General features: G+C 39.2%; 1 protein-coding gene across 1 annotated transcript in view; it reads left to right on the top strand.

Moving 5' to 3' along the window:
- CDKAL1 (CDK5 regulatory subunit associated protein 1 like 1) overlaps positions 1 to 27265 on the top strand; it is a 725954-nt gene that overhangs the window by 99897 nt on the left and 598792 nt on the right. The window contains exon 5 of the mRNA XM_023209761.2: positions 18382 to 18466. Within this exon, the coding sequence (XP_023065529.2) occupies positions 18382 to 18466 (85 nt within the window). The remainder of the gene's footprint in view (positions 1 to 18381; positions 18467 to 27265) is intronic.

Raw genomic sequence — 27265 nt, 5'->3', positions numbered from 1 at the left:
GCATCTAGAAACTGAAAAGACCTGTTCTGTATAGCATGAATTCCAGTATCTAAATATAGTAACTGTTAACATTTTGGTGTATTTTCTTTTGTTTTTTCTTTTGCATGTCTATAATTATCCTATATGTATTCATTCATCACATCTGTTAAATAACATTTTAATGATATTTTAGTAAGTGCATTTTAAAAATTGGTGCATAACACGGATGCCCCTTGACTTTGGATGGGGTTACATCCTGGCAAAGTGAAAATACGTATGTTGGAAATGTGCATAATACACCCAACCTACTGAACATCATAGCTTAGCCTAGCCTCTCTTAAGTGTGCTTGGACACTTAGCCTACAAGTGGGCAAAATCATCTGGCAGAACAGTCCACTGTAGATTATTAGTTGTTTGCCTTCTGGATCGCGTGGCTGACTGGGAGCAGTGGTTCATTGCCCAGCAGCTCCAGAGAGCATTGTAGTGCGTATCACTAGCCCGAGAAAAGATCAAAATTCAAAATTTGACACATGGGCTCTACTGAATGTATATCACTTTTGCACCATTGTAAGGTTGAAAAATTGTAAATCAAACCATTATAAGTTGGAGACCATCTTTGCTTCATAGAATGAAAGGTTGCTATCCTTGTTTCTGTTAGAACAAGAAGGTCCCCTCCAAGAAATACCAGACTCTCTGTCAGAGCTTAACCCCAGCTTCTGCTGAGAGTGTTTGTTTGTGTTAATTTTTGATTGCTGACAAACTAGTCTGTTTTTCTCCTACCTTGGTCATGATACCTGCTCATTAAGTTACCTTTCTACTTTCTTGGTCTCGCTTGTTTGTTCATTCATGTACTTATTCTTTTATTAATCAGTCTGCAATAATAATAGCATAGCCTCTTCTATCTCCTGAGTTTGGCTCTGAAGACTTAAAGATTGCTTAGTTCATTGAGGGACTATTCATTTTTGAATCATTGCCAGGATATACCACAAGCTCATCTGTGGGCACATGGGAAGCTGTGCCTTCCTTTCTGAAGAGAGTAGAGAAAGCTTCCTGGGGGAGGTGGTGTGTAAACTGCTCTGTGAAAGATGAGTAGGAGGAGTTGGTTAGGGCAGACAAGTAGAAGAGACATTTAGGCAGTGGGCATAGAAATGAGAACAGTGGTGACGATGTGGCTCCAGCTTGCCTCTAGGTTTTTTTTTTTTTTTTTTTAAGATGGAGTCTCGCTCTGTCGCCCAGGCTGGAGTGCCGTGGCGCAATCTCGGCTCACTGCAAACTCGGTCTCCCGGGTTCATGCCATTCTCCTGTCTCAGTCTCCCGAGTAGCTGGGACTACAGGCGCCCACCACCACACCCAGCTAATTTTTTGTATTTTTAGTAGAGACAGGGTTTCACCGTGTTAGCCAGGACGGTCTCGAACTCTTGACCTCGTGATCCACCTGCCTGGGCCTTCCAAAGTGCTCGGATTACAGGCGTGAGCCACCGCGCCTGGCCTTGTTTTTGTTTTTTAACAGCTTTATTGAGATAATAATTCCTATGTCATGAAATTCACTCATTTTAAATATACAGTTTTCACAGAGTGAATTTAAAACATTTTCAGTACCACACAAAGACACTCCACATCCTTTAGCTGAGCCTCCTCAGTCTTCCTGTCCCACCCAGCCATAGGCAATCTCCAGTCTACTTTCTGTGCTATGGATTTGTCTCTTCTGGACATATCACTGAGGTAGAATCAGACAACATATATTCTTTTGTGCCTGACCTCTTTCACTTACATAATGTTTTCAAGATTCACTTACGTCGTGTGTATCAGCACTTCATTTCTTTTTATTGCTGAATAATATTACATTGCATAAATATACCACATTTTATTTATCCATTTATCACTTGATGAGCATTGGGTTGTTTCTGCTTTTTGGCTATTAGGAATAATGCTGCTATAAACATTGATGTACAAGTTTTCATGTGAACACGTTTTCATTTTTCTGGTATATATACTTAGGAGAGGAATTGCTAGATTATACATTAACTCTCTGTTTAGCAGTTTGAGGAACTGCCAGATTATTTTTCAAAGCAGCCAAACCATTTTACATTTTGATTAGGAGTGTATGAGGGCTCCAGTTCACATTCTTGCCAACACTTAATACCTTTAAAAAAAAGTATAGCCATCCTAGTAGATGTGAAGTGGTATCTCATTGTGGTTTTAATTTGTATTTCCCTGATGGCTAGTGATGTTGAGCCTCTTTCCATGTGACTATTGGCTATTTATATGTCTTTGGAGAAATGTCTATTCAGATCTCTTGCCCATTTTTAAATTGGATTATTTGTCTTTTTATTATTGAGTTGTGATAGTATTTTCTTTTTAATTATGAAATTGGTAGTTGTTTTGACCAAGTAAATTTGCTAGGTCAAAATCTAAAAGTGGTTCTTACATTGGAGATAATATTCTGCAGATAATCTAAAGATCTCTTTTAAGATGTCTCTTTAAAATCCTATACTCTAGGCTGGGTATGGTGGCTCATGCCTGTAATCCCAGCACTTTGGGAGGCTGAGGCGGGTGGATCACGAGGTCAGGAGATCGAGTCCATCCTGGCTGACATGGTGAAACCCCATCTCTACTAAAAATACAAAAAAATTAGCCGGGCATGGTAGTGGGTGCCTGTAGTCCCAGCTACTCAGGAGGCTGAGGCAGGAGAATGGCGTGAACCTGGGAGGTGGAGCTTGCAGTGAGCCAAGATCGTGCCACTGCACTCCAGCCTAGGCGACAGAGCTAGACTCTGTCTCAAACAAAACAACAACAACAACAACAAATCCTATACTCTAGAATTGGTGCCGATCCTGGAAATGTACCCATTCGGAGCAGATGACTTGTGTTACTGATTTGTGCCAGACAGCTAAGAGTTGTGTATAATCTAAATGGAAACCAGATGTTTTGGCAGTTTGCTAGTGAGTGGTTTTCTCTTGGTTGGGGCCTGCTCCTTTACTAAATAGGACTATTTTCAGTGTATCACTTTTCAAATATGTGAATAAGGAAGATTTTTTTGGGACATACAAATTTATGAATACAATTGTATTTTTTTAACAACTTTATTTTTTTATGTGTAGTAAATTCTCAATAATGACTTATTTTCTCTTTCATCAAAGTGTTCAACTAACTGCAAATAGTGTGTATCTTATTGACCCAGTTTTCAATTATGCATATGTACAGATTATCCATGACTATTAAAACAAACTCTTGCTTTCCTTTAGTTTGTTGCTAGTTCCCTGAGTTGCCTTAGTGGAAACCATAGGAAGAAAAGAGATTATAACAATGGTCTAGGTGTGCCATGATGGCTTATACAAGAGTGGTGGTGGTAGTGATAAGTAGCAGATGTATTTCACATTATTTTGGAGATAAAATACATTGGGAATTGTTGGATTTACCATGGAAGATGGTGAGGGGAAAGGAATGATTAAAGATGATTCCAACCATGTGTGGTGACTCACGCCTGTAATCCCAGCACTTTGGGAGGCTGAGGCAGGAGGATCACCTGAGGTCAGGACTGAGTTCGAGACCAGCCTGACCAACGTTGTGAAACCCCGTCTCTACTAAAAATACAAAATTAGCCAGGTGTGGTGGTGACTCCTGCCTGTAATCCCAGCTACTTGGGAGGCTGAGGCAGGAGAATCGCTTAAACCTAGAAGGCGGAGGTTGCAGCGAGCTGAGATTGCACCATTGCACTCCAGCCTGGGAAACAAGAGCAAAACTTCCATTAAAAAAAAAAAAAAAGATGATTCCTAGGGTTCTGATTTCACCATTTGGGGAGATGTGCCATTTATGGAACTGTAGAACACTGGAAGAAGTAAGGTTTAGTCATTTGCCTATTGGGTTTCAAATCCAATTCTCTGACCCTCTCAGACCCTCTCAGTCTTGTTTGGCATTGCATTTCATAGGTATCCTTACCATTCGGCTTTTGTGAATAGGTCGGGACAATTGGAGGCGCTGATGGAAGACTGGAGGGTAGGAGTAGGAAGAGGGTAGGGTATTTTTCTCCCTCACTTTTATTGATTGATTGATTGATTGATTGATTGATTGAGATGGAGTCTCGCTCTGTCACCCAGGCTGGAGTGCAGTGGCGCGATCTTGGCTCACTGCAAGCTCCGCCTCCTGGGTTCACGGGACTCAGCCTCCCGAGTAACTGGGACTACAGGCGCCTGCCACCAGGCCCGGCTAATTTTCTGTATTTTTTTTTTTTTTTTTTCTCTGCTAGAGACGGGGTTTCACTGTGTTAGCCAGGATGGTCTTGATCTTCTGACCTCGTGATCCACCTGCCTCGGCCTCCCAAAGTGCTGGGATTACAGGCGTGAGCCACCGCGCCTGGCTTCTTTTCTCCCCCACTTTTTACTCCTGGTGGTATCCCAGGAAGTGGCAGTTTCATTCCTGTGGCTTTAGCTATCAGGGAGTTCCTTCCTTCCGTTGGTGTCCCTGGTCCCAAAGGGCACCTCCTGCTATTCTACCTCCTGTCAAATAATACCAGCTATTGGGCTCTTATAATACAGGTTGAGTATTTTTTATTCAAATGCTTGGGACCAGAAGTGTTTTTGATTTTGGATTTCTTTTCCAGATTTTGGAATATTTCCATTATACACTTACTGGTTGAGCATCCCTAATCCGAAGATCCAAAATGTTGAATTTCCTTTGAGCATCCTGTGGTTACTCAAAAAGTTTCAGATTTTGGAGCATTTGAGATTCAGAGTTTTGGATCAGGGATACTCAACCTGTACCACGTCTTCTAGTGGGTCTCCCCAGCCCTTAGGCTGGTAGTAGCTTCCTGCTGGGAAAAGTGAGGAAAGATGTTCCTCCATCCTCTTAGGGTCTCTGGCTGGGTCTGAAAATCAAATTGCCAAAGACAGATGAACAGAAGAAAAACATTCGAATTTATTTCAGTTTTATGTGACATGGGAACTGTCACAAGGAAATGAAGATGCAAAGAAACAGTTAAACTTTAGTATTTTTTATTGTAGGTTTGAAGAAGAGTAGAGAGCCGTGGAGAAATATGGTAAAGTAAAAGAGTGTGATCTAATAATAATAAACTGGCGGAAATGTAGTAGGGCCTGATTTGGCCAGATTCTTCTGTGTCCCCTCATCTTCAGAGATAAGGATGTTCCTTTGCTCTGGGTATAGGGAGGGCATGCCTCAAATGAGGGTCTTACAACCTGTTTCAGGGGAAGGTCAGAAATTTTCTTCTAGGTTTTATGGCTTGTTTCAGGGGAGACAAGAGGGACAAGGTCAGAGAGACTTTCCTGCTTCTGCTATTTTTCAGATCTCTTTAGTTTAAAATACTCACTGTGTCGAGGTGGTATATTTTGGGGTAGTGTGCTCTGAGCCCCGTCACTGCTGTTGTTCATTTTGGGGTTCCTTCTCATTCCCTGTTTGGGGTCTTGGATCTTCTATTGCCCATGTAACCACATTTCTCTGTTAATTTTTATCTGTTTTAATGCTTAGAGTGGTTTCTTTTTTCCTAACTAGAACCTGATACACGGTGAAAATTTGAGAGTTCAATTTTGGAAATTATTTGTGTCAAGTTTAGTATTTATGTGATGCGTTCCAGTGGAGATGTTCTTAGGTGAGTGGGATAGTGAGCTCAGATTTGTGTGTGAACTAGAAGTATAAATTTGGCTATCGTCTCAGCCAAATGGTAGTATTTCAAACCCTGGGAGGGACAGATGGGATCATCTAGTAAATAGGAGAGAAGGGAATCCAAATCTAGGTCCACTGAAATTGTAACATTGCTTGCAACATGGGCTTGGTGAGCAGTGGTTTTGCATTGAGCCCTGAGAGGTGGGATGGGGGAGGGAGATGGATAAAGTAGAAAGGCCAGAGAGAGTGATGCTGTTGATAACATGAAGAAAGGATTGTTGGCCGGGCGCGGTGGCTCATGCCTGTAATCCCAGCACTTTGGGAGGCCGAGGTGGGTGGGTTATCTGAGGTCAGGAGTTCGAGACCAGCCTGGCCAACATGGTGAAACCCTGTCTCTAAAAATACAAAAATCAGCGAGGTATGGTGGTGCATGCCTGTAATCCCAGCTACTCGGGAGGCTGAGGCTGGAGAATTGCTTGAACCCAGGAAGTGAATGTCGCATTGAGCGGAGATCATATCACTGCACTCCAGTCTGGGTGACAGAGTGAGACTCCGTCTCAAAAATACAAAAACAAAAACAAAAAAACAAAAAAGAAGAAAGGACCATTTCACTGCTTTGTGCGTTCTGCCAAATGTTTGTGGTGTCAGTTACCTTGATAAAAGCAGTTTTAGGGACATGGTGGGTAGTTGAGGGTCTTCACCAAAATGAAGTGGTAGATGACTGAATGTGCATAGAGAGTTCTTTCAAGATGTTTGATAATGAAGGGGGTGTAAACAAATGAGGAAGGAACAGTGACTCACGCCTGCAGTCTTAGCACTCTAGGAGGCTGAGGCGGGAGGTCACTTGAGGTCAGGAGTTCAAGACCAGCCTGGCCAACATGGTGAAACCCCACCTCAACTAAAAATACGAAAATTAGCCGGGCATGGTGGCGGGTGCCTGTAGTACCAGCTACTTGGGAGGCTGAGGCAGGAGAATCACTTGAACCCGGGAAGCAGAGATTGCAGTGAGCCAAGATTGTGTCACTGCACTCCAGCCTGGGCAACAGAGCGAAACTCTGTCTCAACAACAAAAAAAAAGAAATGAGGAGATAGCAGAAAGATGTATTAAGAAAAGCTACAGTTTTTATGATTGCCTTTTACTTTAAACATATTTAATTTTTAGAATAGTTTCTAAATGAAAATAGAAGTCATACAAGGAAAAGTTTTCCTCGTTTCCCGTTGACTCTTTTTTACTCCCTTCTCCCGGCCCCAGCATATAGCCACTGCTATGTGTTTCTGGTATACATCCAAAAAACTTTTATGCAAATACTAGCAAATGTGATTATGTATTCTAGATTTTCTCCTTCTTATCCCTAGGGGTAGCCTACTTTATTAATTTTTATTGTCTTATTTTTTTCTCTGCATAATATGACCTGGAGATCTTTCTACACTGGAACTTAGAGGTTATTCATTTGTTTATTGGAGTCTTTGTTCTGAAGGTACTAAAATATTTGTTTGTAACCAGTTATTTTTTACTATTACAAATAATACCTTTATGTTTACAGTAGGCTAACTTCTTAAAAGGGGATCTGCTAGGTCTGAGAATGTGCACCTACCATTTCAGTAGATACTGTCATATTACCTCCTTTAGTGGTGATCTGGTTTCTATGCCCACCAGGAAAGCATGAAGAGTGCCTGTTTTCTCAGTTACATTGGTATAGTGTGCTATCAAACTTTTGGATTTTTGACAGTCTAGTAAGTGAAAAATAGTATTTTAAGAAAAAAAAACTTAGTACAGTTTTAGTTTTCATTTATTAAGAATGAAGTTGAACATCTCTTTGTTCAAGAACCATATGTGTTTCATTTTTTCATGAACTCTCAGTTCATGTTTGTTGCCCTTTTTTTCTATTAGCTTTGGTCTTTTAAGTTTTTGAGTTTTGTGTGTTAGGCCTAAGGGCCTAACAGCACACTGTGGCTGTAACATTGCTAGCAAGATGGGCCTGGTGAGCAGTGGTTTTGGGTTGAGGCATGGTAGCTGGATCCTGAAGGGCCCTGTAAAGTCCATTTGGTGTTTATATAGGCTCTTGGTTTATAAAACTTTTTTTAACATACAGAAATATATATCTTATTAGAGATCTTTTTTTTCCTTTTTTTTTTTGAGACAGAGTCTCGTTCTGTCACCAGGCTGGAGTGCAGTGGCGCCATCCCAGCTCACTGCAACCTCCGACTCCCTGGTTCAAGCAATTCTTCTCCCAAGTAGCTGGGATTACAAGCATGTGCCACCACGCCCAGCTGATTTTTGTATTTTTAGTAGAGATGGGGTTTCACCATGTTGGTCATGATGGTCTCGATCTGCTGATGTCATGATCCGCCTGCCTTGGCCTCCCAAAGTGCTAGATTATAGGTGTGAGCCACCCACCGCACCCATCCTAGGGATTCTCTAGATGCAGTAACTTCTGAAATAATTATATGTCAAAATCAATAGAGCGATTTAATTTGGAATGAGGACAGGAAATATTAATAATGTTGTTTTCTACATGGTAACTACAACGTCTCTCTTGTACCTGATTTTGACTATGACCAGGCCTACTTAGTCATGGGGTAATAGTATAATTAATTTTCAATAGTTAGTGGGAGAGCTTTGCCAGCTATAATTTTTCATTTAAAAGAAAAAAAAATCGTCTTTCATATAACGAACAGACTTCAAGCTGACCCTTGGGTTTCCTCATCTTATTTCTATGAAGCACTCAGCGGGACTATTTGAAGAGAACAGACTCATTATATAAGTAATCTCTGAGAATACCTGCTTCTTTCTAGTAGCTTCTATTTCCTTTAGTCGGAGACTCACTCTACAGACACTACCACTATACAAAGGACCAGTTCATACTCTTGAGAATTTCAGAATTGGAGCATAGGTACTCTTTGTCAGTGTCTTCCTTTCATTTCTCCTCTACTCTTTCCTCCTTTTCCCCACTTTTTCTCCCTTTTTCTGCTCGTTCTCCCGGTGCTCCAACCCCAGCTGGCTAAAGGAGAATACTTTATCGTGAATCACTTTCATGGCTTTTAGAAAACAGATTTTGAAAACATGGTTACTCCATGCTGAGCATTGTGTAAGTCCAAATAAAGAAAAATAAATGAACTGTAAAGAAAAAAATTAATCTATTGACCAGAATTTTTATTTCGTTTTCTTTTTCTTTTTTTTTTTGAGTTGGAGTCTTGCTCTGCTGCTCAGGCTGGAGTGCCGTGGCATGATCTCGGCTCACTGCAACCTCTGCCTCCTGTGTTCAAGTAATTGTTGTGCCTCAGCCTCCCGAGTAGCTGGGATTACAGATGTGCACAACCACGCCCAGCTAATTTTTGTAGTTTTAGTAGAGACGGGGTTTCATCCTGTTGGTCAGGCTGGTCTTGAACTCCTGACCTTGTGATCCACCCGCCTCGGCCTCCCAGAGTGCTGGGATTACAGGCATGAGCCACCGTGCCCGACAATTTTCATTGGTTTTAAGAAGTTATTTTTCAAGTTGTACCTAAAGGGTGCTTTCGAATTCTGTCATTACAGCGTACTGCAGTCTCGGTTTTTAGTAGGCACTCAATGGTTTGTATTATGTAAATAAACCCTCTGGGTATGGGTAAACGTACTGCACACTTCAAATGTTTGGACTTGACTTGTCTTCCAGAGTTCTGTGGTAAAGAAACTCTCAAAAAATGCTTTTGGGTTCAAGACAATCAAACTCTTTTCTCTCTTTGTTTTGTTCTTACTGAATTTTTATTTGTATCAACCTCCATACCCTCCTTACTTAAATCCATGAATAGACTCCTTTTATTGTTTTGTGTTATTTCTTGGGTTGATTTTCAAATGGAACAGTTGTGTAGGATAAATGTTTGTTGTCGTGAGTAATGTTGATGTGAACCATGCTGTCTCTTCTATAATGCCACCATTATGCAGAGGCCTGCAGGAGGAAGGGTAGATTGGTGGTTCTGAGAGTCTGCCTGTGCTTTAGGTAATAATCCTGCATTCATTATTAATCTCCCTTTGCTTCCATGTCTCCCGCTCATTACCAAAGGCCAAGATATGACATGTTCAAGATCTTAGACATTTTGAAAATAGCAGAAGGGCTGCTTTTGAAGCCCGATTATTAGTCTTAGAAATATCATGAGACAACTGCAAGGCCATGTAATATTACTTATTTTAGTTTTTAGATATTGTCTACATTGTTTTTTGATCAATAGGTGAAGAGCTACTAATGAGCCATTATAATTTCCTTAAATTCACAGTCTCTGCAGTCAGTTTTTTGGGTTTGTAATCCCTGCCCACTCTCACTGTATGATTCTAGGCAAGTGACTTTTTTTTTCTAGACCTTAGATTCCTCCTCTATAAAACTGGAATAAAAATGAAGGTCAACATGGGAGGATTACATGAAAAAATGAATGTGATAGGCCAAGTTTATTGCTGGATATATAATATGTACTCAATAATGTTAGCTATTATCGTTATTACTAATCAGATTTTTATTACCCTGGATTTAAAAATAATTTTTCTGTATATAAAGAAACAGTTGGGAAAGTAAAACTGTTTCGATTAAAACAATAGTTTATTTCTCTTGTTGGTAACTATTATTTTCTTGGTTCAGTGAGTCCAAAAGCTTTTAGCAGGCAAGGGAAAAGTCCTTCGGAAAATGTATATCAGGTCACTGTTTTTCTGTTGGATCACAGCAGGAAAATAGTTTATGTTCTCACCTTAAAATAAAAGGAAGCTATTGATTCCAAGCTGTATGGAAAGGGAAACTTAAAAACATTTAAAAAGGCTTGATAAGTTTTTTAAGGGAAAAAAGGGCAATGCATGCTTTTAACAATTCAAACAGTACAGATAGATATGTTAAATATTCATGTGTCCCTTCTCAGGATTAAGCATTAAAAAATTATAAAAGTAGTATTCATGCAAGTTTAAAAAAAAAGAGAGAAAGAATATAAAGGATGCACATGAATACAGTATTGGAGCCCACAGAACAAAGCTTTAGCTTACTTTCAAGGCCAAACCAGTTTTCATATATTCTCCTATACATTTTCTTTGCTTAGAACAGAATTTGGCTTTTTTCTTTTTCCTTTGTAAAACACAAGGTAGATTCTAGCCATATTCTTCAATACCTTGCTTTGTTTCACCTGATAAAATCACAGAGATTATTACAAATTGGCACTTAAAGATGTATGTTGCTTTCTAAACAGGCATAATATTTCAGCTGCAGTCCCATAATTTATTTAACCAGTCTCCTTATAATGGATAAGTAGGCTTTTTATGTTTTTTGCCTTGTCTATAATCTTCAATGAGAATTACTTATTTATATATGTTTGTGTCTGTGTGTGTGTGTGTGTGTGTATACATGCATATGGGTTTGTGATGTAAGTATCCTACAAGCATATGTAGGAGAAATTCTGACATGCACATATATGTTTGATAGTTTTTTCTACCTTGCATTCCAAAGAGTTTCATCAGCATAGCCTGCCATCAGCAGAGGGACAGGTTGCCAGTTTTCCCATTCTTTTGCTTGCACTGGGTAGTATTGCACTTCTTAATATTTTCTATTTTGATATGAGAATATAGGATCTCATTTCGTTTTACATTTTAAAATTATGTGAGATCAGTGCATATCAGGATAAATTCCTAACAGATCTGAGATATAAATGCAAAACCATATGTGGATTAGAAGAAAACATGGGTGAATTACTTGGTAATTTGAGAATAGAGGAAATGTTCTAATAATGACTCAAAATTCATCAGCAATAACAGAAAAGGGTGACGCATTTGATATTTTAGAAATAAAAAAGTTTGAAGAAACTGTAAAAAAGTAAAATGACAAAATAGGAAATATTGTGAACTTCTATTATAGATATGGATAGAATTGATATCCTAGAAAAAATACTGTGACTTCTATTATAGATATAGATAGAATTGATACCCTCTGCGGTGTATGTGTATGAGTAAGTTAAAATATGAGATGAAAATGACTATTAGCCTGATAGAAAAATGGGCAAAAAATATTTGCAGATGGAAAGATGAAAACCAGAAAGAAGAAGAAGAAGAAAAATAAAACTACGAGGGGCCCTTATACGTGAAAAGATGCCCAGCTCACTCGTAATAAGAAAAATGCATGTTACACCCTCACTGTTGTTTTTCACCAGGTTGGCAGAAGTCCAAAGGTTTGCTAGCCGACTCCAGGGTCAAGGCTGCAGGTAAAGGGCACTCACATGCCTTGCTCATGGGAGTGCAAAGTGGCACACCTTTGTGGAGAAGAATTTTACAGTATGTAATGGAATTTCACGAGAATTTATCCTCTGACCCCACATACCCACCTTTTTGGACTTGATCCCAAAAGTAATCTGGGAAACATAAAAATGATGTGTGTACAATGCTACTCTTTGCAGTACTGTTTGTAATCAAGAAAGACTGTATGCCACTGCCCTCTAGCCTGGGCGACACAGTGAGACTTTGTCTCAAACAACAACAACAACAACGACAGCAACAGACTGTGAATAATAACATATTGAAATCTAGATTCCATCTGGCTAACCTGAAGTTTGCAGCCTTCCAGAAATAGATCTGATATCCCAACTTTGGCATTGGCAGTATTTGGCTCATGTGCAGATGGTTTTCAGCTGCACGTCAGAGGTTATGAGCACTCTGCGGGGTTCTAACACTCAAATCTCAAAGTAGGTGGAGTTCTTTTTTGGGCACTCTCTTAAGTTGGTACCTTCCTCTTACCTTTCCCTTCCCTGGTCCATTCTTGCCTATCTGCCTGGCCCTTTCTTCCCTCAGTGCTCTTCTCTAATCTTGCTTCTCCTTCTAAGGCACTGGAGGACCTGGCATGAATGTTCTAAGGCAAGATCAGAAGGTGTTAACCTCTTAGCAGATATTTGCTCTGATAACCAAATCATCTAAAAGTGGTAGTGTGTTTGTACATTTATTATTTATTCTACCTCCACTTATCCAAATTAATGTATGAAATTGGGATGTATCTTAAAATTGATAAGAACTTGCACGTAACTTCTGCCCCTCTGGAAGAGTTTTTACAAAGTTGATAGTGTTTGTTATAGTTGGTGGCATCTTAGAAGCCCAGAAATGTGTTCATAAGGGGGTAAGCCACGTGGAATCATCATTATTTTTTGGCAAATAGCCATAAACAGTTTTCCTTCTCACTTTTCTTTTTAGTGAGTTTGTTTTCTCTGTTACTTCATAAATAAGGCCTCTGCTGGGTGATTGTGGGTTGGCTCAGAGCTAGCAAATACTCTCAATTGGGAAAGGAAAAGTATAGAGCTTATCTTTTTGTTAACATTATTAACATTTATACAGATATCTGTCTTGAATTCTTAGCATTTGACATAATTAATTATTCCCTCTTTTTTTCCCTTCTTTTTTTGAGATAGAATCTTGCTATGTTGCCCAGGTTGGAGTACAGTGGTGCGATCTCCGTTCACTGCAACCTCTGCCTCCTGAGATCAAGCAATTCTCCTGCCTCAGCCTCCTGAGTAACTGGGACTATAGACGCCCGCCACCATGACCGGCTAAGTTTTGTATTTTTAGAAAATACAAAGAGGATTTTGCCATGTTGGCCAGGCTGGTCTCGAACTCCCGACCTCAAGTGATTTGCCCGCCTCAGCCTCCTAGAGTGCTGGAATTACAGGCATGAGCCACCGTGCCCGGCCTGCTTTTTTTTTTTTTTTTTTTTTAATTTTAAAAATCAGATCGACTCTTTAAGACTGTAAACTCCCTGAGGGTAGAGGTTCTATTCACAGTCGTATCCCCAGTACCCAGAGTAGAGCCTGGCACATAGTGAATTCTGATTGCCTGTTGGTTGTCGATTGACAGATTTATGCCTCTAAGTAGAATTATCTTTTGATAATATTAAATGAGATGTGCTAACGCAAAACTGATAGAGTTTAGAAGTAATTAAGAATCTCCTGGCTGGGTGTGGTGGCTCATGCCTGTAATCTCAGCACTTTGGGAGGCTGAGACGGGTGGATCACGAGGTCAGGAGATCGAGACCATCCTGGCTAACAGGGTGAAATCCCATCTCTACTAAAAATACAAAAAGTTAGCCAGACATGGTGGTGGGCACCTGTAGTCCCAGCTACTCAGGAGGCTGAGGCAGGAGAATGGCAGGAACCGGGGAGGCAGAGCTTGCAGTGAGCCGAGATCGCACCACTACACTCCAGCCTGGGCGACAGAGTGAGACTCATCTCAAAAACAAAACAAAACAAAACAAAACAAAACCAAAAACAAACGAAAAAAGAATGTCCTGTGTTCATTGGGAAAGGAATATTTGTTGGATGGGGAGTTTCCTAAAAGATTATGTAATTTTTTGACATTTTGACATATTCACGGAATTCCTGCTGATTGAGGTTACTGCATCAAGTATAGTACAGTCACATGTTGCTTAAGGATGGGAATTTGTTCTGAGAAATGTGTCAGGCTATTTCGTTATCATGTGAACATCATCAGGTGTACCCACACAAATCTAGATTGTACAGCCTATGACATATCTAGGCCATTATATGGTATAGCTTATTGCTCCCAGGCTACACGCCTGTACAGCATATTGCTGTATTGAATACTGTAGGCACTGCAGAGCATCTAAACATAGAAAAGGTACAGTAAAAATATGGTATGAAAACTTTAAAATGGTGCACCTGTCTAAGACACTTACTGTGAATGGAGCTTGCAGGACTGGAAGTTGCTCTGGGTGAGTCAGTGAGTGGGTGGTGAGTGAATGTGAAGGCCTAGGACATACCCTGCACCCTACTATAGACTTCATAAACACTGTACACTTAGGCTACACTAAATTTATGCAAACTATTTTTCTTTCATAATAATAAATTAACTTTAGCTTACTGTAATGTTTTTACTTCATAAACCTTTTAATTTTTGAAAATGTTTTCACACTCTTGTAATAACACTTAAAACACAAGCATTTTGTACAGCTGAACAAGAATATTTCCTTTATTGTTTAAGCTTTTAGAATTAAATTTTATTTACTTATGACCAGGCGTGGTGGCTCACGCCTGTAATCCCAGCACTTTGGGAGGCTGAAGCGGGTGGATCACAAGATCAAGAGATTGAGACCATCCTGGCCAACATGGTGAAACCCCATCTGTACTAAAAATACAAAAAATTAGCAGGGCGTGGTGGCGGGCGCCTGTGGTCCCAGCTACTTGGGAGGCTGAGGCAGGAGAATCACTTGGGTCCAGGTGGCGGAGGTTGCAGTGAGCCGAGACTGCGCCACTGTACTCTAGCCTGGCGACAGAGTGAGACTCCATCTCAAATAAATAAATACATAAAAATACATTTTACTAATTTATTTATTTATTTTTACTGTTTCATTGCTTTTTGTTAAAAGCTAAGATACAAACACACACATGAGTCTAGGCCTACAAAGGGTCGGGATCATCAATATCACTGTCTTCCACTGGCACATCTTGTTCCACTAGAAGATCCTCAGGGGCAATAGCATGCGTGGAGATGTCATCTCCGATGAAAACAATGCCTTTCCTTCTTCTGGAATACCTGCCTCCGGGAGGACCTTCCTGAGGTTATTTTAGTTAATTTTTAAAATTTTTTTGGTGAGACAGCGTCTCACTGTGTCACCCAGTCTGGAGTGCAGTGGTGCAATCTTGGATCACTGCAACCTCTGTCCCCCGGGTTCAAGCGATGCTTCTGCCTCAGCCTCCCGAGTAGCTGGGATTACAGGTGCCCGCCACTGCACCTGGCTAATTTTTGTATTTTTAGTAGAGATGGGATTTCACCATCTTGGTCAGACTGGTCTCAAACTCCTGACCTCGTGATCCACCCACCTCGGCCTCCCAAAGTGCTGGGATTACAGGTGTGAGCCACTGTACCCGGCCAACTTTCTTTTTTTTTTTTTTAAATAAGTAGAAGGAGTACATTAAAATCGTGATGAAAAGTGTTCTATAGTAAATAGTAAGTGATAGGAATTTTTAAGCTCCACTATAATCTTGTGTATCAACTGTCATATATGTAGTCCATTGTTGACTGAAATGTCGTTATGCAGCACATGTTTTCCCTTTATTTTGAAAGCCAACATTGGCAAAATTCCAAAGTACAATAATTTGCATTATTTATTCATTGCCGTACTTCTCCTTAAGAGGTCCTATGGTAAGAGTTGTCTAATGACTTGAAAATGACTGGGTAAAAGAATGTGCCGGGATACAAAGCTGGCATCTGGTACAGATAGTTCTGTCATTGGGATTATTTATTTATTTTGAGACAGAGTTTTGCTCTTGTTGCCCAGGCTGGAGTACAGTGGCACGATCTCGGCTCACTGCAACTTCCACCTCCTGAGTTCAAGAGAGTCTCCTCCCTCAGCCTCCTGAGTAGATGGGATTACAGGTGCCTGCCCCCATGCCAGACTAATTTTTTGTATTTTTAGTAGAGACAGGGTTTCATCATGTTGGCCAGGCTGGTCTCGAACTCCTGACCTCAGGTGATCCACCTGCCTCGGCCTCCCAAAGTGCCGGGATTACAGGCGTGAGCACCCGCACCCAGCCCTTATGTATTTGTTTTGAAATAAACTAACAATTGCTAGATTTTTTTTATCGTTAGCTCCAGACATCTGTGACATTTTCTTATCTGCGTAATACGGTTCTTAGATTATTGCTTTGTCATTTGAAATTCAGCATTCATTCAGTAACTATTTAAGGAGTGTCTCCCATGAAGCAGGCACTGTAATAAGTGCTAGGGATATAGTTACAAGTAAGGTGTGAGTCTCAGTCCTAAATCTTCGTTAAATACAACAATGAAGCTTATTTCTTGAAGCTTATTTCTAAAGATCTATGTGGACTTCCAAGCTTTAGGAGATTGGAGAAGCGCCATATGCAGGTGGTTCCACACATTGCCCCTCTGTCATCCTCCCCTCACCCTTTACCTACCTGCATATTGTTTAGTGCTCTATGACAGTCTGAATGTCTACTCTGTGCCCGTCACTCTGTCGGGATTTGAACGTTCAAGGAGCAGCAGATAAAAATGTTGTATTCAGTATCTCTGTTTTTTTTTTTTTTTGAGGCGGAGTCTCGCTCTGTCGCCCGGACTGGAGTGCAGTGGCCGGATCTCAGCTCACTGCAAGCTCTGCCTCCCGGGTTTATGCCATTCTCCTGCCTCAGCCTCCGGAGTAGCTGGGACTACAGGCGCCCGCCACCTCGCCCGGCTAGTTTTTTTGTATTTTTAGTAGAGACGGGGTTTCACCGTGTTAGCCAGGATGGTCTCGATCTCCTGACCTCGTGATCCGCCCGTCTCGGCCTCCCAAAGTGCTGGGATTACAGGCTTGAGCCACCGCGCAGTATCTCTTAAATAGTAATAAAGACAGACCAAAAAAATGAATGATTTTCAGTGTACAGGAATTGTCTACACATAGTCTGTTATGGGAGTTCAGAGAAGAAAGAGTACTAGGATCAGACTGATGGTAGAGGAATATCACTCAGGTGGCACTGGCAGTAATTTGGAGGTTACTAACAGGAGGTAGGTGAATAATCTTTTCTGAGTTGAGTAGGGAAGTGACATAATTGATTTGTGTTTTATATACGGCACTCTGATTGCTGGGTGGGAAATTAGACTATGGTCTGGAGGTAGAAGAAATGAATGCAAGAAGTGAGATAAGTTAGCAAGGATCATAGTATTCAGCTGATAAATAATATAAGGAGTTTCCATGCCTTTCATTGTTTCAAGATTTTTTTTTTAGCCGGGCATAGTGGCGGGCGCCTGTAATCCCAGCTACTCAGGAGGCTGAGGCACAGAATTGCTTGAACCCAGGAGGCAGAAGTTGCAGTGAGCAGAGATCATGCCACTGCACTCCAGCCTGGGTGACAGAGCGAGACTCTGTCTCAAAAAAAAAAAAAAAAAAACTTTTTTGCCATGTTTATAATAAAATACTGGAATAATTTTTTTGTGTGTATGCCAAGTTACCAGAAACTCTGATGTGCTTACCAGTCCTCCCACCTAGTGCTGTTATTTGAATCTTCCTTCCTAGGTGAAGAATCTACACTTAGACATCTGTATGTTCTCTTAGTTCTTCATGTCATTTGATCTTAGCTTCTGTTCTTATACAGATACTGTTGAAGGTGCTGCAGTTTTCAATTTTGGTTTTCCTTTCTTTATGGTAATCCTGTTTTAATGTATAAGATCCTTTCAGGCAACTGAAGTATGCAAGAGGCAGGTGGAATAGTAGCAACTTTAGGTATTTAAAAATTCATGTAATAAATATGATGGTTTTGGATTATTTGTTGCATTGCCGAGTGAGTTTATTATAGTATATAACAATATTTAATCAAAATGGTGATAGGAATAAAAGGTCCACTTTGAGCTAAATCATTAATTTTTAAGGCAGACAAGTTATGTTTTTAAGAATTTCTTAAGCCTGAAGAATATTCAGTGTGTGCTCTGTGCCTGAAAAAGCTTAACACATAATCCACAAAGGTGAAATTAATTTGATACTCAGAGGTAAGATTAGGGCAAGTTCCACTTCAGTTTATGTAAATTATTAAATAGTACTGTCAAGCATTGAAAATAAAGGAAGAGAATGCTTATCATCATTACATTTTAAGTGAAAAGATATATATTATACATTTTTATATTTATTGTTCACAAATATTTCCATGTTGTAGCAATTTTCTACTGTGTTGTAATTGCCTGTTCATTTAACTCCACTGTTTTTTTCTCCCCTACCACAGCAATCCCAGTGCCATTGGATATTTTTGAATGATTAAATGTGCTACTTACTTGGTTTTTGTGTTCATTTTTTTAAATAGAAAATGCATCCGATGCAGATTTATGGCTCCTGAACAGTTGCACTGTAAAAAACCCAGCTGAAGACCACTTTAGAAACTCAATTAAGTAAGTAGAAATTGATTTTTTTCCTATTTTGTATAATCAAAGTAAGAATTGATACCAGAAGTTTAGCTTTTTAAAAATGTCAAAATAGATATTTAGTTTATATTAAAAAAGTATGAGTTGGACTTTTAAGATTATACTGTTTTGAATTTGTCTGATAAAGAATGATACTTTTTTATTTTTTAGTTTTAAATTAAATTTAATTTAAGTTCTGGTTACATGTACAGGATGTGCAAGTGTGTTACATAGGCAAACATGCGCCATGGTGGTTTGCTGCACCTATCAACCCATCGCCTAGGTATTAAGCCCTATATGCATTAGCTATTTATCCTGATGCTCTCCCTCCCCCCGCCCTCTACCAAGCCCGACTGTGTGTTGTTCCCCTCCCTGTGTCCATGTGTTCTCATTGTTCAGCTCCCCCTTACAAGTGAGAACATGCAGTGTTTGGTTTTCTGTTCCTGTGTTAGTTTGGTGAGGGATGACGGCTTCCAGCTCCATCTGTGTCCTTACAAAGGACATGATCTCATTTCTTTTTTATTTAATTAATTAATTTATATATTTATTTATTTATGACGGAGTCTCGCTCTGTCACCCAGACTGGAGTGCAGTGGTGTGATCTCGGCTCACTGAAAGCTCCACCTCCCAGGTTCACGCCATTCTCCTGCCTCAGCCTCCCGAGTGGCTGGGAGTACAGGCGCCCGCCACCACGCCCGGCTAAGTTTTTGTATTTTTAGTAGAGACGAGGTTTCACCGTGTTAGCCAGGATGGTCTCAATCTCCTGATCTCGTGATCCACCCGCCTTGGCCTCCCAAAGTGCTGGGATCACGGGCGTGAGCCACCCCGCCTAGCCGATCTCATTTCTTTTTATGGCTGCATAGTATTCCATGTGTATATGCACCACAATTTCTTCACCAGTCTGTCCTTGATGGGCATTTGGGTTGATTCCATGTCTTTGCTATTGTGAATAGTGCTGCAGTGAGCGTATGTGTGCATGTATCTTTTTACTAGAATGATTTATATTCCTTTGGGGATATACCCAGTAATGGGATTGCTGCATCAAATGGCATTTCTGGTTCTAGGTCTTTGAGAAATCGCCACACTGTCTTACACAATGGTTTAATTAATTTACATTCCCACCAACAGTGTAAAAGTGTTCTTATTTCTCCACAGCCTCTCCAGCATCTGTTGTTTGTTGACTTTTAATAATTGCCATTCCAACTGGTGTGAGATGGTTTTGGCTTGCATTTCTCTAATGATCAGTGATGATTTTTTTTTCATATGTTTTTTGGCTGCATAAATGTCTTTTGAAAAGGGTCCATGTGCTTTGCCCACTTTTTCATGGGGTTGTTTGGTTTTTTTCTTATAAATCTGTGAAATTCTTCATAGATTCTGGATATTACACCTTTGTCATGTGGATAGATTGTAAAAAATTTCTCCCATTCTATAGGTTGTCTGTTCATTCTGATGATAGTTTCTTTTGCTGTGCAGAAGCTCTTTAGTTTAATTAGATTCCATTTGTCAAGTTTTGCTTTTGTTGAAATTGCTTTTGATGTTTTCATCATGTAATCTTTGCCTGTGCCTATGTCCTGAATGATATTGCCTAGGTTTTCTTCTAGGGTTTTTGAAGTTTTGGGCTTTACATTTAAGTCTTTAATCCATCTTGAGTTAATTTTTGTATAAGGTGTAAGGAAAGAGCCCAATTTCAATTTTCTGCATATGGCTAGCCAGTTTTCCCAGCACCATTTATCAAGTAGGGAATCCTCCACCCATCGCTTGTTTTTGTCAGGTTTGTTGAAGATCAGATGGTTGTAGATGTGCAGTATGATTTCTGAGTTCTCTATTCTGTTTCCTTGGTCTATGTGTCTGTTTTTACACCAGTCCTACGAGGCTTTGGTTACTGTAACCTTGTAGTACAGTTTGAAGTTGGGTAGCCTGATGCCTACAGTTTTGTTCTTTTTGCTTAGGATTGTCTTGGCTATACGGGCTCTTTTTTGGTTCCATATGAATTTTAAAGGAGTTTTTTTTTTTTTTTCTAATTCTATAAAGAATGTCAATGGTAGTTTAATGGGAATAGTATTGGATCTGTAAATTACTTTGGGCAGTATGGCCATTTTCATGATATTGATTCTTCCTATCCATGAGCATGGAATGTTTTACCATTTGTTTGTTTCCTCTCTTTTTTTCCTTGAGCAGTGGTTTGTAGTTCTCCTCAAAGAGGTCCTTCACTTCCCTTGTTAGCTGTTTTCCTAGGTATTTTATTCTTTTTGTGGCAATTGTAAATGGGAGTTCATTCATGATTTGGCTGGCAGTTTGTCTATTCTTGGTGTATAGGAATGCTTGTGATTTTTGCACATTGGTTTTGTATCCTGAGAGTTTGCTGAAGTTACTTATTAGGTTAAGGAGTTTTTGGGCTGAGACGATGGGGTTTTCTAGAAATAGGATCATGTCATGTGCAAACAGAGACAGTTTGACTTCCTCTCTTTCTATTTAAATATGCTTTATTTTTTTCTTTTGCCTGATTGCCCTGGCCAGAACTTCCAATACTATGTTGAATAGGAGTGGTGAGAGAGGGCATCCTTGTTTTGTGCCCGTTTTTAAGGGGAATACTTCCAGCTTTTGCCCATTCAGTATGATATTGGCTGTGAGTTTGTCATAAATGGCCCTTATTATTTTGAGGTCTGTTCCATCAATACTTATTGAGAGTTTTTAACATGAAGGGATGTTGAATTTTATTGAAGACCTTTTCTGCATCTATTGAGAAAATCATGTGGTTTTTGTCTTTAGTTCTGTTTGTGTGATGAATCATATTTATGGATTTGCATATATTGAACCAGCCTTGCATCCGGGGATGAAGCCCTCTTGATCATGGTGGATGAGCTTTTTGATATGCTGCTGGGTTTGGGTTGCCAGTATTTTATTGAGGAGTTTTGCATTGATGTTCATCATGGATATTGACCTGAAATTTTCTTTTTTTGTTGTATCTCCACCAGGTTTGGGTATCAGGATGATGCTGGCCTCATAAAATGAATCAGAAAGAAGTCCCTTCTTTTCAGTTGTTTGGAGTAGTTTCAAAATGATGGCTTTTTGAAGATTTTTTTGTGTGTCCATCTCCTTAAGAATGATACTTTAATGGGAACTTTTCTAATAAGTGATTTCAGTGTTTGTGAAGTTAGCTAATAGGTGATTTTTGAGGATTTGTTAAGTATTAACTATGTGTTCTTCTTGGGGAATCGGTACATACTTTGTGAAGTTGCCTGACATGGTTCTTCCCTCTTTTCCCTGCCCATTAGCACTGTTCTAAGTGCTACAGTACCTGGTTTTCAATAGAACTGCAGTTTGTTGAAGGGAGGTGGGTATATTAAGTCCTTGCTTCTTGCTTTGTTCCTTCAAGCTAACGTGGAAGAAGTATCCTTTTTTCACATTTTCTCTGAATCTTATCCCCATGCATCGTCTTAGAAACCTTATTTTAGAAATTATTTTCTCATTCCATATTTCCAACCTCTCCAACTCCCCTGGAACCTTTTCACTGGTATTTAAACATACCTGGGTCTAATCAGCCCCCTGTACCCCTGTTAGCTATTGTCCTACATTTTTTCTTGCCTTCCCAGCCAGACTTTAAAAAATTCTTCTCTTCTTAATTTCATTCTTATACTCATTCATTTTCCCCTTTATTGGTTTTATTGTGAAATATATTAAACATATAATAGCGTTTATAAAACACATACAGTTTAAGTAATAATAATCACTTAAACATCTGCCACCCAGTGTAAGAAATATAACATTGTCAAGAACGTAGAAACTGCCATGTTTTCAATCATAACTCCCAAGAAGTAACCTTTATCTTGACTTGTGAGTCATTTTCTTACTTTTATTAATGTATCATCTATTAAGTATGTCTCTAAACAGTGTGTTGTCTTGTTTAGCTCTATTTTGAACTTTTATCTGTTGAACTTATACCGTTTGTGTTCTTCTGAGATTTACATCTTTTTCTCAGCATTACGCTTTGAGATTTATTCATGTTAATGGGTGTAAATAACTCTGGTCATTCATAGAATTTGCTTCAGTTTATTCATTTTATTACTAATAGAGTCTTGAATTTTTCCCAATGTTTTTGCTTTCATGAACATTCCTGCTGTGAATATCTTAAACATGTTTTCTGGTGCACATGTGTAAGAATTATTCTATAATATGAACCTGGGAGTTGAATTACTGGGTAACATATCTGTGTACATTCAGACTTTATTAGGTAATGCCATTTTCTTTTCACAAATGGATGTAGTAGTGTGCATTCTCACCAGTAATGGATGCGTGTATTTGTTGGTTTCCATTTTTGCCAGTACTTGATATGGCCAGACTTAAGTTTTTGCAAGTCTGTTGGTGATGATGGTATTTTGTTTTGGTTTTAATTTGCATTTCTTTTTTTTTTTCTTGAGACAGGCTCTCACTCTGTCGCCCAGGCTAGAGTGCAGTGGCAGGATCTCGGCTCACTGCAAGCTCTGCCTCTCGTGTTCAAAGGATTCTCCTGTCTCAGCCTTCTGGGTACCTGGGATCATAGGCATGTGCCACCATGCCCTGCTAATTTTTTTTTTTTTGTTTTTTGAGAGAGAGTCTCACTCTGTCACCAGGCTTAAGTGCAGTGGCGCAATCTTGGCTCACTACAACCTCTGACTCCTGGGTTCAAGTGATTCTCCTGCCTCAGCCTCTTGAGTAGCTGGCATTACTACTAGCTGGCACCATCACGCCTGGCTGATTTTTCTGTTTTTATTGGAGATGGAGTTTCACCATGTTGACCAGGATGATCTCAATCTCCTGACCTTGTGATCCGCCTGCCTTGGCCTCCCAAAGTGCTGGGATTACAGGCATGAGCCACCACATCTAGGCAATTTTTTATATTTGTCGTAGAGATGCGGTTTCACCGTGTTGGCCAGACTGGTCTCGAACTTCTGGCCTCAAGTGATCCACCCACCTCGGCCTCCGAAAGTGCTGGGATTACAGGCGTGAGCCACCGTGCCCGGGCTTAGTTGCATTTCTATGATAATTAATGAGGTTGAGCTTTTTAAAATAGATCTATTGGCTATTTAGATTTTACTTTTTTTGCAAAATGGCTTCTCAGGTCATTTGTCTATTTTTCTGTTTTTTTTTTTTCATTTTAATCATTTATTTGTGGTCATATATTATGTGTCTTACAGATCCTAATCCTTGGATATTATACATGTTGCAATATCTTCTCCCAATTGTGGCTTATCTTTTCATTTTCTTTTGTGGTATCTTTTAGTGAAGATAAAATCTGGTTTAAAATTTATTAATCCATTCTTTTTGGTCTGTGTTCTTATTGTTTAAGAAGTCTTTTCTTACTCTGAAGCTATTAAGATATTCTCCTATATTTTCGTTTAAAAGTTTCATGGTTTTTTCCTTTTACATTTAGGTCTATGATTCATCTGGAGTTGATTGTGATTATTTTTTGTTATGGTACCAGAAGGGGTCCAATTTTATTTTATGTTTTTCTCTGTAGATAACCAATTGTTTTCAGTATCATTTATTTATTTATTTTAAGTTCTGTTCTTTCTCCTTTTATCTGTGCATTACTCACCCTCTCATATGTTGAGCGTCCATAGATGTTTGAGTCTGTTCTCGGTCCTCTGTTACATTCCTTTGATATATTTCTTTATTCTGGTTCTTGTTCTATACAGTCAGAAGTAGTATAGAGTTATATCAAGGCAACCTATCTGATAGTGCTAGTACCTTTCTGTTCTTCTTTAAGAGTGTATCTGTTTTTAAGTTCAACAAGGAATACTGTTGTGCGTTTGCGATTACATTTAATCTTTAGATGATTTTGGGAAGAAATGAATCTTCACAATTTTGAGTTATCCAACTCAGATCTATCCTGATTTTTAAGGATTGATTCTTTTCTTTCTATAGCTCTTGTGCATCTTTTAGACTTTTTTCTCCCAATGCAGATATTGAATTATTCCAGTGCCATTAACAAAATAAACTTACTCTTTCTTCTTTTGCCTGCACAGTATGTACTTTTATATTTTTACACTACTGTAAATGGTAAAATTAAAAACTTTTTCATTTTCTGTGTTTGCTGCCTTGGTCAGGGAGTTAATTGTAGTAGCAGTGTGAAGGATGATTGTGTGTAAGGAAGAGTATAGATCAGGAGTCCAGTGAGGACAGAGTGGTTGTAGTCCAGGTACAGAGGATCTCATCTAAAAGTGGAGGTGTTCAGAATTGGAAGGAATACATTGCCTTGAGAAGGAAGAATTCTTTATATCAGGGATCTCCAACCCCTGGGCTGTGGACCTGTACTCGTCTGTGGCCTGTTAGGAACCGGCTGCACAGCAGGAAGTGAGTGGTAGGCGAGCAAGCATTACTGCCTGAGCTCTGTCTCCTATTAGATCAGCAGCAGCATTCGATTCTTACAGGGGCACCAACCCTATTGTGAACTGTGCATATGAGGGATCTAAGTTGTGCACTCCTTATGAGAATCTAATGCTTGATGACCCAAGGTGGAACAGTTTCACCCCAAAACCATACCTCCCACCCCTGGTCTGTGGAAAAATTGCCTTCCATGAAGCCGGTTCCTGGTGCCAAAAAGGTTGGGGGTACCACTGCTTTGCACATTCCATATTGTCTGAGATGGCTGTAAGGGCTCTGGCTAGAAAGAAGTGAGGAATTCTAGGAAGGGAGTTATTAAGAGATGACATGTTTTGGTTTTGAACATGCTGTATTTGAAGTTACAGATAAATATTTTAATAAGATGATGAATATACTTGAACTTTATTTAGTGTCTTCTATGTGACAGGCAGTGTTCTAAGTGCTTTAGATGAATTAGATATTATCTAGCTTAATTCTTGCAGCCTATCAATGAGTTGTAGATTCCATTTGTATTCCTTTTTATAGGTGAAGCAGCATCTGTTTTACAGATGAAAGTCTCTAAGGCTGTTCAGTTCATAAATGGTAGAGGAGGGATTTTAACCGAGGCAGTCTGACTAGAGTCTGTGCATTTAACCATTTTATTACTGTGCTTCCTAGATAAAGATGTCAAGTAAGTGGTTGCAGAATTGAGGCAGATATCAAAGAGGTCAACACTAGAAATAGATTTAATATTGTTTGCATAGAGTTGATAGTTGAATGTGATGGCATCTTTAATTCAAAATGGTGGAAGGAGCAGAGGAGTTCTTACCTGAGTGATGGCAAGAGGTAAGGGAAGGGAGGATGGAAGAGGGGAATTAGGGTCACATTTAGGAGCAGAAGAAGGATTAATTAAACTAAGGCAGAGAATGTTATTCACCAGATGCTATTTATTTTCAGAGAATGCTTTTTGTTTTTCTAAATGAGAAGCCTGTGATTGTCCCAAATTATGTATTTTTTCTCTATAGAAAGGTAAGCAAGATACAAAGATACTTTAGTGCTACTGATACCCCGTATGTACTGAACCCAGAGAATATAGTTTCTGTGATTATCAACTTTATAATGTAATTAATGGACATGGTTCTAGAGTGTTTCTAAAAGTTTAAAAACTCAAATATAACTTGTGTCAGTGGGTTTTGTTAGATATGTGTTATGAATATGGTTCAAAGTAATGATATACTGTTTGAATTATTAAGTAGAAATGACACAAGAAAAGTTTACCATTTAAACACTGCAAAGCTAGTGGTAGCAAGCACAGGTTACTTTAATGTACTATTCTGCTTGATTGAAAGAAAATTTAAAAAGATATTATATATGATTAAGTATTTTTAATGGCCCTGAAGACTTTTGATCATCACAACTAATTCTTATTAAGATAACACTTAAACTAACGTTTGATTTCTTTCCATAATAAATACAATCCTGTAAGAGGTACAATAACAATTAACATTGGGAAAACATCAGATTGAGGTGACATATATACATATGAAATCTTTCCGTGATGGATTACTCTTGTCAAGCATTTTGCTTTATTTAGAGATTTTCCCAGTTGTGGTCACCATTGCCTAACAGAAAACAACAAAGATGGGTAGTGTAACATTGTTAAATGTTAAGCTGTGCTACACATGTGCCTTTTCTCATCCTCCAGCTCCATCCTTTCCCTTTGCTATCTCTTGCATGCATTTTAGTTTTTCATGAGAGTGAGGTAAAGCTTAGATTCAAAGACTGCCTGATAAGATTTTGCTTCTCCTTCTGTTGCTCCTGATCCTTTACACCTAAATGTAAAGATTTACAGCAGTGGGGTGGGACCTGTCTTTTTCTAACCTGGGCTCTTTACCAGTGATTGCTTCACTTTGCTACTCATTCCTGTGTGTCATCATCTTTCCATCATCTGCTTTGGTTTTCCTTCAGTACTTCTTGGTGTTAAATAGTTGTTTTAAATTATGCATCACATCATTTTGTTTCTCTTGAGCCACCACACAAAAGATCACCTTGTTTTGACAGGAATAAAGAAAGATGACTCTAAGGGATTTGCTGTCTTTCATGTGATTAATACAGTCTCATTGATTAAGATCCAGAAATTGTGAATTTGTGACATGACAGTTAGGGACTGAATTATTTTGTCGTTTGTTTTGGGGCTTTACTTTTTTCAAGGTTTTACAGTGTTTGTATTATTGATATTCAGATTGATAAAAGAGTAAGAATTTTAAGTAGCAGAAATAGAGATAAGAGTGACTTATTGGTTGCCTTTTCACCTTAGAAATCTAAAATGTTATTGCCCTTCCTAATTTAGAAAGAATCACTAGTAAGCCCCCTGTGTTATGATGGCAGTCTACTGGATGCACACTATTTCCTCTTGAGCATTTGTCAGTTGCCCTGGCTTTGTTT

Source organism: Piliocolobus tephrosceles, chromosome 5 (genome assembly GCF_002776525.5).
Source record: "Piliocolobus tephrosceles isolate RC106 chromosome 5, ASM277652v3, whole genome shotgun sequence".
Lineage (NCBI taxonomy): Eukaryota > Metazoa > Chordata > Mammalia > Primates > Cercopithecidae > Piliocolobus > Piliocolobus tephrosceles.
This window is presented reverse-complemented; position numbering and strand designations above follow the sequence as displayed.